At 49.2% G+C, this 15347-nt stretch overlaps 4 protein-coding genes across 4 annotated transcripts; all 4 read right to left on the bottom strand.

The window, feature by feature from the left end:
* Nucleotides 1-683: 683 nt before the first annotated feature.
* On the bottom strand, nucleotides 684-3223 carry GIQ15_04019 (uncharacterized protein; the record flags this gene model as incomplete). The annotated part of the gene is made up of 4 exons (XM_033551436.1): nucleotides 684-1680; nucleotides 1760-2279; nucleotides 2341-2563; nucleotides 2684-3223. 4 exons carry the CDS (start codon nucleotides 3221-3223, stop codon nucleotides 684-686), a joined length of 2280 nt encoding a protein of 759 aa, XP_033405166.1.
* A 1811-nt stretch (nucleotides 3224-5034) lies between these two features.
* On the bottom strand, nucleotides 5035-6137 carry GIQ15_04018 (WW domain-containing oxidoreductase; the record flags this gene model as incomplete). Its single annotated transcript, XM_033551435.1, has 2 exons — nucleotides 5035-5149; nucleotides 5230-6137. 2 exons carry the CDS (start codon nucleotides 6135-6137, stop codon nucleotides 5035-5037), a joined length of 1023 nt encoding a protein of 340 aa, XP_033405165.1.
* Nucleotides 6138-7976: 1839 nt separating this feature from the next.
* Nucleotides 7977-9186, bottom strand: GIQ15_04017 (uncharacterized protein; the record flags this gene model as incomplete). Its single annotated transcript, XM_033551434.1, has 2 exons — nucleotides 7977-8724; nucleotides 9002-9186. The coding sequence occupies 2 exons, from the start codon at nucleotides 9184-9186 to the stop codon at nucleotides 7977-7979; spliced, it is 933 nt and encodes a 310-aa protein (XP_033405164.1).
* A 3995-nt stretch (nucleotides 9187-13181) lies between these two features.
* On the bottom strand, nucleotides 13182-14900 carry GIQ15_04016 (D-arabinono-1,4-lactone oxidase; the record flags this gene model as incomplete). Its single annotated transcript, XM_033551433.1, has 1 exon — nucleotides 13182-14900. The coding sequence occupies one exon, from the start codon at nucleotides 14898-14900 to the stop codon at nucleotides 13182-13184; it is 1719 nt and encodes a 572-aa protein (XP_033405163.1).
* Nucleotides 14901-15347: the final 447 nt, after the last annotated feature.

Genomic DNA, 15347 nt, shown 5'->3' with positions numbered 1-15347 from the left:
TGCAACTGGCCCTGGGCTGTTGGCGTTTTGCTAAGGGTTCTCAAGTTTATATATACATTTCTATATATGAAGAGGAACGACTCAGGGGAAAGCAGGGGGATGGACGGGACGGATGGTCTGGAGTATTCTTATTTGCCTGACTTGCTGTTTTTTGGTGTTGCATGCGTTCTTTTGGTTATGGAGCCAGCGTCGGATACACACTTTGATTCTTTCATTTGTTATGAAACGAGTAGCCTAGGACAGGGCGAGGGCACTTACTTGGAAGAGGGAGTTTTTTGAATTAGCCACGACTTTTAAAATATTGTTATGAATACCTGTTAATTATATGGCGCGTTCGAAAAAGAGAGGCAAGGCGCAATATAAACTAAACGTTAGTATAATTACGTGGTCAAAATTGTAGCTTTGTCATTTCTGCTGTATCCCTCTTTCCCCTTCCATATATGCTCGGCCAGGAATGCAAAAAAAAAAAAAAAATAACAAACGCAAAGATAGGAAAAGCCATGGTAATTAATGCCTGTAGTGTTGAACGTCAAGGGGGTATTAAAATATTATCCCACAGCTGAAAAAAGAAAAAAGGAAAGGTAAAAAATCCTGCAGAGAAGGGGGGAACAATTGTTATCAGAAGGGGAAGTAGGGAGTATAATATGTTTAATGTCTAACCTATCATGATCGAATTGCTTCGTTCAAAGTTGTTCTTGGGATGCTCTTTCGCGCTTTGCTAGTGCAAGATGGTGTAGGTTGCTTATGCAGATGTATGCATTATTCGCAGAATCGCATGTGCCGGCAAGAATCGAGAGCCAGCGTATAGCTCGTTCCGAACTGCTGATGAGATCGTCGATTTCCAACGGTAAATGAGGCTCATCGAGGGATATCTCCATTATTAAGATGCAGCTAGCCTGAACGATATAGTGAACTATACACCACCAGGGGGTCTTGCCATGGAGTTCGACAAGATCCATGTTAGACGGGAGTATCTGGAGTATCTGTCTAGCCGCAGAAACGCAGCGAGTTGCTGCTTCTAAATCCATCTGGCGAGATGCCTCGGATTGGTATGGGATCGTTAACATTAATTCAGAAGGGTCACAGAGTGCGGGTCTATTGATAAGTATCCTTGCGCTGTTGTAACGGAGGTAGAGATAAGTCACGCTCACAGAGGGAGGACAGCATATATCAACTGGATGTAGAGGGTAAGGAAAACCCGGGTCGAGGGCTCCCTGCCAGCGATTTAGCTTGCTATCCAGGTCAGCTATGAGGCGTTGGGTGTGTGCCCAGGTGTAGTTGAGAGATTGGATGCCGTATAGGGAAGCAAGCGTCTCGCCTACAAGTTCGTCTAGCCGGAGCCCTGCTATAAACGTGCTCGACGGGAATTCTTCATCAAAAGTGTAGACGGCGGACATTTCCAGCTCCGAGGCGACAGACGGTATATCAAAATCGGCCAAGGGGGGCCCGCTGGCAAGGGGAGGTTGGCCAGCTTGAGGCTGACTCGCATGGATCAGCTGACCCTGTAGCTCTGACGGAAATCCTGCTAGAAGACAGAGAAACTGCTCCAAAGATTGAAGCGAATGCCAAACCCTTGCCTCGAGCTGTTTTGTTTCGTTGGAAGGCTCGAGTCCGGAGTTTGCCAGACTCAGAGCTCGTGTATAGGCAAACTTCAATCCCGTGGTAACTGAAGCCCACGCTCTATTGACAACCAAAAACAATTAGTAGCCGAATAGGGTGTAAACTGGGCCTCGGTTTGTATAAAGAATATTTTATTTACCCAGCAACTTGGTAAGTGGCAAGCTGATACATTCCTCTGATCGCGATAAGTTGAATGGGCTCTATCGAAGGGTAAGTGCCAGGGTAAGTACGTGGATCAACTATCCCTTGTGCAAGGGCTTGTGATCGAGCACAGTATAGGCCATGGTCCTCTACTTCACCAGTCGGTACATGTGTATAGCGAGCCCACAGGGACCCGAGAGCAAGCACCATATTCAGGATAGCTAGCCAAGGGTAAACGGTGAGTGGATCGCTCCTGTTGTGGTAATATGAGTTATATCTGGATAGAAACCTCACTTTAGGGAGCACGGGAAACAGCGGATGGATCGTGGTGAAGTACGCATTTACCAGGAGATCAGCAACATCTTTGGGCGGTAGCATGGTCACATCATCCATTATGGCCAGTTGGGGCAGTTCAACCTCGCCAGAGAAATAAGTGCATTTTTCATTGACTTCATCTATCTTCAGTGAGGTCTCGAACTTCCAAGAAAATTCATATGAGGCCAATGACATGATATGTGCTGTCAAATCCCCGAGTATTAGCGGGGATCTAGTTCGGCTATCTTGGGTGGCTTTCCTTACCCTCAGAGATAAAATTTGGCGAATGCAGCTTTGCGAGAAGCGCGCCCAGCCACCGGACAGTCGAAGCATCCCCTAAACACTCCACTGGCTTTCTGCGTCCAGAATACCCTCGTAGAGGAGAGGCAACTGCAGAGACCACTGAATTTTCATCTTCAATCGTCTGATCGGCAGGCGGAGAATTTTCATCTGACATCGAGACGTCCTCCTCGGCTAGAGAAGAGTTCTAGTTGGCGGCGTTAGTGGCGTCTACTTCATCAGGGGGGAAGGGGATGGGATTTGCTGAACGGGGAGCCTCCGGTTACACGATGGAACGACTTGCCTCCAGCAGCGCATGTCTAATAACTTGCTGAATGTCAGGACTCTGGCTTGGCATGAGATTCGTAAGGAGTTTCTCATACACGCTTATCTTCATGGCCATCGTTTGCGCATTTCTAAACTTCTCTTTAGAAAGATATAAAGACAGCTTGCCGGTAAGCGCATAGCAGACAGCTGGGGACGGTGCCTCAAACAAAGACAAAGGGAATAGGAAGAAAACCTGCCGTTTCAGCCTTTCTCGCTTCCCGTCTGCATACATGCAATCGACTCCCTGGTTCTTGCAACGAGAGCAAATCGGATGTACACCATCGCACTTGGATTTGCGTTTTCGGCATGGTTCGCATGCATGATTCACTCGATTCCGGTCTGGAGCCGGCGGCTGCTGCACCGCGCCCAGGAGACGGGGAATAGCGACTTTCCCCTCGGCCAGAGGGTGTGCCGGACTGTTTCCCAGCGGTCCAGCTGAAGCGCCGGCGAGGGACGAGGACGAGGCCGTGAAGTTCTGCGGTTGACGTTGATATTGGGTGGAAGCTCTGGCTTGGCGGCGCGTTCCGGGTGGTTGGGCCATCGATGGCCTCCAACTTCTCTCGCGACCTTTTTCGGCTCTTTCTGACCTCCAGAGGAAGACAGACCACACAGGGGCGCTGCACGGAGAGACGGAGATGCTCCAGCTATATGTGCAATGCCAATGTACTTACCAAAACAAGGCTACATCTGAGCAGCAATGCTTAGCCTTGCTGACCGCAAGACTAAGGATATAGACGCCTCGCCCGGTTTAGCAGACAGCGAACATCCCCGTATTCTTTTTCTTTTTCTTTTTTTTTTTTTTATCTCCCTTCTTCCAACCGATCAGTTTGCTCCCGTGGGGTTGATTGGGCTCAGTTGATATCTTCGTATACGGTTGAGGTGATGCGCAGATTGCATCACATCCTCTCCATGTCAATAGGTCAGGGATTATCCTCCGGAGCTAATTGGATCTCCTGCCCTGCGAGAGACGAGGAACACCACCACTTTTTGAGCCAGATTGGATACCTTCCTCAGCACTTGACGAGGTAGTGCTGACACCGAAAAAAAACGACCGGGGTTGGCGTGACTCAGGGGCCCTGCAATGCATCCCTGGCAGCTACAACGTCCATATGGTCCTGTCGAGGGTTCATGCTTGGGTTAAAACGGTTCTGGCACAACTCGGCCTCTTGCGGCCATCTCCCCTCCATCCGACTCCTAATTACTTTTTCCGGATGGACGTCCCACGGGATCTCGTGGGCGAAATCTATCATGGGGGCAGCGAGGATAGACGGTTAACTGCCCATAGGATGGTGCACTGACCCCTTGGTTCCGTGTCCTTGCAAAGAAGAGGGCGGAAGGCCAATTCGAGTGCACCACGAACGCAAGCTATCATTTCGTGGACATATATTTTTTCTGGTTTGGCCGTCATAGCGGATACAATTCCGTCACTCTAACTGGAGGAACAGAGCTAGTTAGCTTTCGACTTTCAGATTTGATATCCACGTCATGGGCCTCATCGCTGAAGGGGGACTCATTGGCTACACCATACCTCGTTAAGCTCCTTCAACGTCGAACACCCTGGACCGTCACAGTATCATGCAGCATCATGTGAGTTCTTATCTATCGGTTCAGCTCTTTCGAACACCTGAAAATGCTTGGAACTATTCCCCCGCGCCTCGGGATTTGGAAGATATGGTCCCACTAAGCAATCAAATCCGGCGTTGCAGCCTTGTCTCTACCCCTCTGTAGCTCAGATTTCCACGACAAGGGGGAAGGGAGGATACCCTACGATTAGATTATGTGGGAAGCCAAGCCTGTGCTCACTCTCCCATGCCCCGGATCTATCGATATCCGATGCTTTTATTTGGCCAGGATGCAGAGCTCACCGCATCTCGCGTACCTCAGATACTATATAACTTCGTATCGAGATGGTTCCCGAGTGTCGCCTTCCTGCTTTGGTTGGCTCTCGATCCCTGATCCTCGAGTGTGCCAGCATTAGCCAGCAGCTAGCATATGCGACTTGGCTGAAAGGGAATCATGGGAGGCGAGTGCTTAAGCCAGCCTCAGATCAGAATTGACGTACCTTTGGGGTCACAAGCAACCGAGTAAGGACTTGGCAATCAAGCTTACATCGCCCTAACTGTGTCCTATGGTGTTATTCTCAGTGACCTGTGATATCTATTTTTGGAATAGAGAGGGAGGATTCGGTCTTTCAGTAATTGGAGGAAATATAAGTACAAAATCAAGGTGAACTCGTGGCGGTCAGGGTAGTCGACGAAGCGATCCTGCAAACAGGGTGATATGAGAGAAGATAGGAGAAAATTGGTACAAGAATAGATCACAAAACCGTTTCAGATGTCGTCACTCTGTCCATCAGGTGAGCCGCTGAACCTCGGGAGATCGAAGCTTGAGCTCCCCCACAATCTCTTCCCAAGCTCGTATTTGCAATATCTTCCCTTCTCTGGATCCGGTAAGGGTTGCGGAGATACTGCAACAGTCAGTTTCACATATAGTAGTAAATAATTGCCCCCCAAGGTCGAGATATGGAATACGAATCATGTAGCTTACTCTGGATATTCATCACTCCTCCACCATTTCCCATGCGACTCTTCACCGAGCATCGTTGCGCTCACAAGGGTTCTACTGCCTTGCTCTGACGTTCGACCGAAGAGAAGCTCAAACACGGTAACGAACATGCGCTCGTGCAAGGCGTCGTACTCGCGACCCAGCCCCGAGCGACAGTACCCAGGACAAGCAGAATTGACGATCACTTCCACCTTCCCATCGTCACAGCGGGTTAAATTTGCGAGGCTCTTTGCAGTATATTCGACAAGGACCTTTGATGCTCTGTATTGAGAGTGGGCGCGGAATGCTTCTTCGCTATTCAAGTGTTGGAGGATACTGCTGGCCCCTTCTGGCTGTATCTCCTCGGCCTTCGCATGTCTGTAGGATCCGCTAGAGATCAAGGTGAGATGCGCCGGCATGCCAGTGACGGGGTCACGACTTGCCCTTAGCTTCGGAAGCAGTAGTAGTCCCAACAGCGCAGTTGACAATGCATTAACTTGGAGTGTCTCCTCCCATCCGTCTTGCGTCAGGGTATATTTCCTGTGCATCCCCCCGGCATTCAATAACGCGATATCAAGCCTGGGGATCTCATCGTTCACTCTCTCCACGAAAGTCTTGACGCTCTGATAACTGGCCATATCCAGCGGCCATATTTGGATTTTAGAGTCGGTGTTTGTATCATGTTTTGTTCTCTCTTCAATTATCCTCTTAGCGTCGTTTCCTCGCTCTGCATTGCGGCATCCGATGATCAGCGAGGAAACGCCTAGGTTTATGTATTTTATTGCTGCTTCCAGTCCTAGGCCGGACGTGCCACCGGTCAAGAGGACGGTTTTCCCTTCGAGGGAGCCGGTAGGGTTGGCAGGCGGGAAAAGACGTCCCCGTATCACGCGCCCAAATCCGACGAGAGACATTTTCAACAGGCAAAAACGTCCTCGAATAGTTGATTGAGACGATTGTGCAGTTCTATCGCAGCATTAATATATGGTTGATGGAGGATTGTGTATGGGCTGCTAGACTCTGGTTTAAAGTGATGTTGAACGCGAAAGGTTGGAAGTTGCATCGCGCCTAGACCACGCGGTCCAAAATTAAATCTCGCCCCTTATTTTAATGTTACTATTATTACCGTTTCTTTTTCTTTAAAGAAGCTTTTATGTACTTCTAATTTACTTCTATTTTATACGGCATATCGCTATAATAACACATATACTATGGTCGTGTCTATGTATGCCAGTTTAGGAAACGCGGCCACTTGGTGATAGACGACTAAATCCGGGCTTCCGGTACCCAAACGCCCCTGGTCGTCTAGTTGGTTTAAGGCGCTCGGCTGTAATTGTTCTCAACATGAAACCGAGAAATCGCTGGTTCGACTCCAGCCCAGGGGAGTTGCCCTGTATCTTTTTTTTTGGCCCATGTTTGTGTGCTGATATAAAAACGCGGCAAAGGCGCGGGTAACGTGGCACGTGATATACACAGCACGTGACATAACGTCTATTTTTGCCGCGAGAAAGAAAAAGAAGAAAAGAAGAAAAAAAAGCAGAAAAAAAAGGAAAAAGAAAGCCCACGGCACATAGAATTGCTTATTCAGGTCGATGCGATGAGTATACTCCGTATTGGATGATGCGATACCTGTAAAATAGAAAGTGTAACTTTTCATGTACACCGCGTGGCTCAACTCAACTACGTGGCTGTTCCGTGATGCTTCTTGTTATCTCGTATGAATAGTGTTGACAAGTTGAGGTCAAAAGGGTAGCAAATGAAGGCCCTACAACAACAACATCTCCTGATGGTCTAGTTGGTTCATGACATTCGGCTGTAACTGTTCAATTGTAACCGAAGGGTCCCTAGTTCGATTCTGGGTCAGGAGAGTTTCTTTTTTGCTCTTTTTTTTCCCCCCCACCAACACCACCACCAAAAAAAACCTCTTCAATAGACAATAGACAATAAACATCACCGTGATAGTAGACATACATCGCTCAAGGGTTTCTTAAGCGATAGTATAGTCTTGGTCTATTTTTACTGTCTTTGGACTAATAGAAAAGTGCGTCGTCTCTATCTACCATTTGATAGTGCATGTCCGTCTACGCCTACCTAGGAAACTTGAAGGAACAGAGTAATACAGTGCTCCTAAGCCTGTGTAGAGAGGAAATATATATAGCTTATCGTAACGTTACCTAAAAGTCCCTTTTTCCAGTTCCTGTTTTGGCGCAGCGTCCCATCGCGAAATACCTAGCCATGCGACCAAAACCTATGCAAATCCTACTATCCCAATAGCCTACATGTACCATACTAACTCAGATAAAAAGAAAGAGGAAGAAAAGGAAACAAGAAATAAAAAAGAAACGACGACGAGCCAGTTGGAGGTGGAGGCAGTGAAAGTGTTACCCTATTGTTAGGGTTGTTGCGACTGTACTCCGTCTGTCTGGCGAGACAAGATACAACCGACCTTTCACATACATTTAGGGATCAACAAATCGACGCAATGTATACAGCCATGGTGGCGAGCCGTAATAAAACAAAGTTATAGGGGTATCTCATAAGCTCGTGAGAGGTATATGTATTGGCGGGTGATGGCAGGAAAATATGAACAGGAAACGACGGGTAGAGGAAGGTGGCTCGATGGCGAAGTACGGCAGAGGCGACGGACGGTGAGTGGGTGTGATACCCATGGACCGCTGTGCTGGGTCTGATAGCCGTAGAACATCGGTAGACTTTGGCAACTCCTGTCATATTCAACGGGTTCCTGTGATGGGTTATCCAGACCATGCTGGCTGTGGCGCCCAGGTGGTTTGCTGGTCTACCCCGGTGTACGATTGGGGATACCCTGTGTACTGCACAGTCGCCACGTTTGGATAAATAACCCTGCAACCCGTTTCTGGACAAGTACTTGGAATGATTGCTGCGTTACTTGCCGAGGCTGGAGTGGGAACGTTGGTACAGGCTAGGGTTCTTGCTTGGTGACTCGGATGTGTGGGCGAGTAGTTACTCGGCATGTTGTTGAAACCAGTGGAATCCAATGAACGATTATAGTCAGGGCCAACGTGTGAGATGGTGGCCTCGCCATTCATAGGCCAAAACGGCCCCTCACGCCCAAACACCCGGAAGGCCTCGTTCACGCCTGTGCTGGGTGAAGACTCGCATTTGACAAAGTCTGACTCGGACGGAGGGGACGTCGAACAGGAATCGCTAGACCTGGACCTGTCTAGTGGGCAACAGGGTTCGATGGGGGAACCGTCGTGGTTCGGAGAGTTTGAACCTGACGATTCGTTTTTCCAGTACTTCGAGGCTTCCATGATTTCGGCCTCCACGTTATGCGTGATGTTTTGCTCTTCGGCTTGTTTGATGAGGCCCAGTCGATCTAGAATGGCGTGTGTTAGGGGATACCCATCGACAATTTCGATGGGCTCGCCCGGGAAACACTTGTTGTCGATGCAATGAGTATACAGCCGCTGAAGTGCCTTCACAACTAGAGCATGGTGGGACTCCAGCATTTCAACGAAGCTATACGCCACATAGTAAGTTATATGTAATGACGCATTTCACCGAATGCCCCAGAACGGAATATGAGACACCATTCTCCTCACCCTCTGGAATATGCCTTGGTCTGTGTCGCCTTCCTCTCCCGGAAGAGACACGGATGGTTATAGACAGCACATCGATAGCACGGTTGATTTCCATCACACTGCCACAACATGTATATGTTAGTATCAGGTTTCAATAGCACAGAAAGAATATAGTAGTTCGATATATCTATACCTTTGTCTTTTTCACCCTGCACCGGTCACAGGCCTTGAGGACATGTTTTCGTTTTGCCCGTAGAACCTGGTGCCGCTGGTTCATGTCTGGAGGACGTTGGACATGATTGTTGTTTTGAGGAGCTACCATTGCCCCGGGTGCGGAGAACGACTCCGGCAGTCTGGATGAAACATGGAGTTTTGGGTAGATGGGGTGCGGTTGCGGCATCGAAACGTAATCTAATCAACGAGGCGGGGCAGAAATAATATTTACAAGGCAGGGGAAGAAAGCAATGGCACAATACTCTCGTGTCCGAGGGAGGTAAAAGGAAAAAAAAGGTAGTTCCTCTATTTGATTAAAGGAATGTTCGTGGGAGGTTAGTACGAAATAGCTTGATTGGAAACATGAAAGGGGAGGAGGATCCTGTGATATAGTAAGGAGGCTTTATGTGCTAGATGGCTTTCAAAGCAGAAGGTAGTAGATAGGCTGCAAGCTTTTAACATGCCTACCTATGATTGTCTTCTGGAAAAAAAAACTCGCCTTAACGCCCCAAGCTGTGGGGATGACGTGGAGATATCAGTTCTCGTCACTTTCATGTATCGGAATGTTTCGTTTCCCCAATTTTAAAGAAGCTTGACACCTCACACGGAAATAAACAATGTACCTATGTACTGGTTCGGAAATAGATAAAGAAAGGGGTGCAAGGATACAATTTACCGACTAGCTAGCTCCTAGTGGCCGTGCTTGGGTGCATGGGGAGGGTATCCCGTAAATTGACAACTTTTCCACGGGCCCTCCCCGATCTCCGCAGCATGTTGGGAGGGTGACTTGGCTGGGACTAATTAGTGGAGAAACCCATTGCGGCAACCACTAATAACGGGCCGACCCGGTTTCCACAATGGGAAGGGGGCCAGGTATGCAAGTGAAGCGAGGCGGGCGTGTAGCATAGAGGGGGGGTGGTGGTGGAGGAGGGGAGTTGCTAGGAAATTGCTGACCAGGAGAACTTGGGCACCAACATGGACAGCCGAGTGCAATTCAAAGCTACACTCGAGAGTAATTGCCGACGGATTAAAAAAGCAAAAAAGAGCGCTATTTTCAACCTCTCTTTTTTTTTTTTTTGCGTTTTCAAGCCCCCCCCCCGGGGGGTAGGTAACCATTTCAGCCAGCGTAGGAAGCCGAGGCTTACTAGCGACCTGATGGCTGGCAGGTATATCCCTACTGTCCCTCTGACAAGGGCCAGTCACACGACAACAGAATAAATTTTGGGATGATCGGATCCAGTAGATGATTTCCATGATAAACGCGATGGGACCGTGCCGGCTGCAGTAGCCAATATTCACGGTCGGGTTGGGAATGGCGTTCCAAATCGAGTAGCAGCAATAATAAAAGCGCGAGAACAGCCATTTGCTGTCTAGAAACCTGGGCATTTACACACGCAAACTGCGCCTGTAAGCCAAAATCGGTCACGCCCTCCGACCGCAACCTGCCAGAGGACGCAGGCCCAAGTTAAAACGATCCATCACTTCACGTGCTGCCGCAGCGATGACCAGAATCGTATCACTGTAACCTGTAACCTGTAACCTGTAACCTGTAACCCAATGGAGGGACAAAAAATGGCCAATGGCCAGGACTCAGCAGGGGTCGAGGGGGTTGCAGAACGGCGCCTTTCAGTACAACCGAGGGGTATTGGTATTGCCTGGAGAAGATCTCGTGTTTTGTTTGTAACTAGTGCTGTATGAGTCTGTCCATCTCGAGCGAAACGTCTCCGACTGGCATATATACTTGGTAGTGCCCTTTTAGGCCCCTGACACACGGCAGGATTTGCGCTGAGGTTGACGTAGTGGCGCCGTCCCAGCCATGTAGCGTTCATGTCGGCGCCGGCGACGGGCGCGGTGGTCTCGCAGGCCCTGATGCGCAGGGAACATGGCCCCCATGCCCGGTGCTTTGATGCTCTGATGCTCTGGTGCTCGTCGTCGACGTGCAAACAGCGATGTCCTATTTGGGATCCTCGATAAACTGTCACTGTCACGTGAGATGAGATTAGATTAACCTCGAATCACGGGGCAGATAAGGCTTAGATAAGCTTAAAACCACCTCGTATATGGAGTGTGATAGCTCACCTCTATCCAGCTCACCACCATCACTACACTACTACGACTCGACGACGCCATCTCCGCGCATGTATATGTCAGTGATGTATGACATTGGATGCACGTACACGCATGCCGCCGCGGTATCGTCTCTCCAATGAACTCTCGGCTCCAGGCCGCACTAACAACGCCGTCCTGTCAAGCGTCTAATGCTAAACTGAGCATTACTCCGGTCAATACGGAGTATACCACTTGAGTTATGGAGTGCAGTACTCCGTATGATTACCCTGGATAGGCGCTGGATCCCGCTGAAAAGCAATTTGGATCGTCATATTATTTCTGTCAAGGAATGTGCATGCCGTTGACTCGAAAGATCCTATTAAAAATGGCGGTCTCACATACATATCTTGGCATGCAACGCAGTGTTCTGGCCTATCCTATGGTTTGGGGTTGTTTATTGTTGGTTGTCAGCTCAAGCTACCAATGATATCGTCAGCCAGATGCTGACTTGCTTCATACCATACATGCATTGTCGATGGTTCTAAAGACTGCAGGCCCCGAACAACTTTGAAACCACATCTTGACTGTTACGCATGTTCCTTCGTTGCTCCCGGCCTAAAGGAAGGATCTAAGGAATGCCCTCGAACACTCTATTTAGCGTCTAGAATGAACGGGGGATTTACGGCGGAGGAAAATCCCCCTTGACGGGAAGCACAACTCGGTGTCAAAGCTTACCATATCCATGCCCGGTTCCCTTTGTGACCAGAGTTTCCTGTCCCACGGGATTCATGGTGGAGCATAACTCCCGTTTTGTGCAGGAACAGGCTCTCGTTGCTTTTTCGGGGGTTGGAATTATGTAGGAAGCTCGATCCCACTTGCTATGCTCAACCGACGGGAGATCATTACGAATCGACCCATGTAGCCCATGGGTACGAAAGGTGCTAGGGGTCAACAGACATGCATATTTGTATATGCAACCAGGGGTGCAAGTGCGGCTGGCGGTCTTGCTTGCCTACGCAGTTGCCATTACAGCGGGCCTTGCCCCCCCTCCCCTTGCTTCACGTCGCCTTTCTTGGGTGTTCACATCACTGATTGGCACCCAAGCGACGCAATAAGAGGCACATCCAGCTGCCAGCTGTTACACTCACAGCTCTAACGTGCAGAAAATCAGGAGGGGAACGGCCGAAATGCAAATTGGCAAACTGAGTCCGTGCAACAGGGTGTGGTCAATGTGCAGGGATAGGGTAAGGTTGTCGCCAGGGGGCTGCAGAATAAGGGCCTTGTTCAAATGCCGCCGAAGCTAACGCTAGGTATATTGCTGCCTTTGAGCCAGTCATCTTCACTGGTCGGCTATTGATCCATTCTCCGCCTGCTGCCTTTACCGATATACTTCCCGCATCTGACTTCCTTTCTTTCCTCCTTGGATATTGTCATCTTCCCTTATTTATTACAAATTAAAAAAAAAAAAAACATGACACCGAGAAAAGTAAAAAAAAGAAAGAAACTCAAGCTGGGACCCCCTAATACCAATACTTAAGTATGCGGGATGACTTATATGGCTTAGCTAACTTTACAGCGTTGCTTGCATGCCTGTAATGCGCTATGTTTAGACACGGGCATGCAATTTTTTTTAATCGCTCTTCTTTTATTACTGTTACTATGAGAGTGGGGTGGCCATTTTATTGCTAGGGTTGTTTCTGCGGGCAGGCCTCAGGTTGAGAGGGGGAGACTTTCTCATCAGAATGTATTGTAAGAACAATGGCTATATAAATCTCCCCTCCCCCCTTTGCTTATATATCGAGTAGCGGCATCCAACATGTAAATGGCGTAATCCAATTATACAGGGTTGTAAAGTGGCGCATGGGAGGAGATCCTGTTGGTGCGTTCCAAGCGACATGCTGTCCATTGAAAATGCTCACTTATTAAATTAAAATGATATCTGATGTGTAGACGGCGTGTCTGCATGTCACCGAACAGGCCCCAGAGAATATCCCCCCCCCTTCTCATACGGTACCAAAACATGTCCACAGGCACAAATCATGCACAAGGAAAATCAATATAATGAAAAACAAGTATCTGCATATTTAAGAGATTGAGTGAGGCATCACGAATGGGCCGCCAGTCGCCATATTACTACGGCAGCGTAATGCTTGCTTCCCCCTTCGCGAGGTGGTCAAAACTCTCCTCACTTGCAGAAGTTGTAGGCGGGCTTGGATGGCTATCGGGCGCAGTCGCACCATCATCAATATCCTTATTATCGTGTGGGGTAATGTCACGGCCTGGGATGCTGCCAATCCACTCTATGCCATCCCCGGCTCCGGGCTCACCTAGAGCTCGTTGCTCTTTCAATTGCTCTTCAAAGGCTAAAGTCTGACCAGGTGATTGGGATGCAGCAGTCGTGGGGGGTAGTAGGTGCCTCCTGTGCCACGCACCGAGAAACATTCCATCAGGATCAGCCTCATTTCTGGCTTGAAGCCACTCATCCAAATTAGCTCCGTACATTCCCCGAAGTGCTTCATACCCAAGGTCCTCTCCAAAGTTTTTCGCCCAGTGTGGTTTGCCTCCTAGGTCTCGCATGAGCCATTCAAATGCCTCGTAGTACCGTTCCCTGCAAGGAGGATCACGTAGGTAAGGCCGATAAAGAGTAGCATTTAGGAAGAGAGTAGGGCCGTCAGGACACGTGGAATCCAGGTAAGGACGGGGTGTCTTTGAGATCGAAGTATCAGAGACACGTACTTCAATGGGGCAATGTACCCAAACTGACTTGGAGCTAAATGGTATTCGCGCAGTTTCAGCATCCCCATGGAACCAGGCGGATAGTCGGGTAATGGCCTCGGGGCCCTTTTCCAATGGGATTGCCCATTCGTTCACGAATTGAGAATACAGGCAATCCATCAATAAGCCGGTACGAGCTGGCTGAACCGCTTCAGTAACCGTCTTTCCGGGCCTGAAACCATACTGCATGCCGAACACAAACCATTCCACCCATGGCAAGATCCTGGGAACGTAGTTGGAGAGATACAATAGATTATGGTAGATAAAGTACCCCAAGGCGCCACCATACCAGCCGGTAGGGGGATCACGAGTTGGAAGGTCGGTCTTGTCCGCACGCCAGACAATCGCGCGCTTCATATAGGGCATCCACCACACCCTCACATATTCTGTAGACGTCCATAGACCGGCGTCCCAAGCATCCAATACCTGTGGCAGTGTCTTCAGGGACTGCTGCCAGGCGATATTGAAAGTTGGTACGGCCTGCAAGGTCATCTCTGTGATAATACCAATCGCCCCTAGAGAAACCAGGGCAGCACGAAACAACGACGGATTGGTCGCCTCGCTACATCTGACAACCTGGCCATTGGCAAGCATGATGGACAATCCCAACACTCGTTCGGATAGCAAGCCATACTTGAGCGAACTGCCATGTGTTCCTGTTGAAATCACTCCCGCCACAGACTGGTCGTCAATACTGCCGAGATTGGGAAGCATCAAGCCATTCTTCTCCAGCTCAATGCCAAGCTGTCTCAGCCGTATACCCGATTCGACTGTGACGACAGCCGTATCACGCGAAAACGAGAGGAGCCGACGGTAATTGTCTAGGTTGACGACCCATGATGACGTGCAGGTCAAGTCGGAGGGCGAGTGGCCGCTTCCCACGGTCACGATGCGTCGGCGACACCTGCGCGCGAGAGTGACGACCTTCTCAATTTCGGCAATTGACTCGGGCTGGATGTAAAGTTCCGGTCGAGAATAGAACGTTTTCGCCCAGGTGTGATGGAGGTGTGACTTGGTCGCTCGAAAGGGAACCGAGGGGTCTAGTTTGGCGAGTTCGGCGGTTATGAGGGCGTCCATCTCTGTCGATTATTTCTTCCTTTTTTTCCCCTCTTCCTCTTGTTTTCTTTTTTCTCTCTCCTTTTCCTTTCTCCTGTCTCCTTTCGAGCCTGGGTCTCGTCTGGAGCTGCTGGGGTTTGTATATGGCCCAGTCGAAGTTCGGTACAAATGGGAAATCTTCCCCCCTCCTATCTGAAACCGGGCGTGCAGTGGCGGGTAGACAACAAAGGGCCGTTCAGTCAAATCATGACAGCGATGAGATAGGTCTAAAACGCTAGCTTTCTATGAGGTGTTCATCTATCTCGCTCTCTTGTCTCTCCGACGTTCCCGAGTGATGTTGAGGATGGGATAGAGGTGCAACGTCTGATAAACCTTAGTTACGCCTAGAATAACCTTACTTTTTGCATGGTCAAAGCTAGAAGGCCTAGTGCATAACAGTTAGTTATAAAATATCGGCAAAGGGGAGAA

The sequence above is a fragment of the Arthroderma uncinatum genome (genome assembly GCF_011692745.1).
Source record: "Arthroderma uncinatum strain CBS 119779 chromosome Unknown scaffold3, whole genome shotgun sequence".
Lineage (NCBI taxonomy): Eukaryota > Fungi > Ascomycota > Eurotiomycetes > Onygenales > Arthrodermataceae > Arthroderma > Arthroderma uncinatum.
The sequence above is the reverse complement of the archived record's forward strand: the minus strand, read 5'-3'. Positions and strand labels throughout refer to the sequence as shown.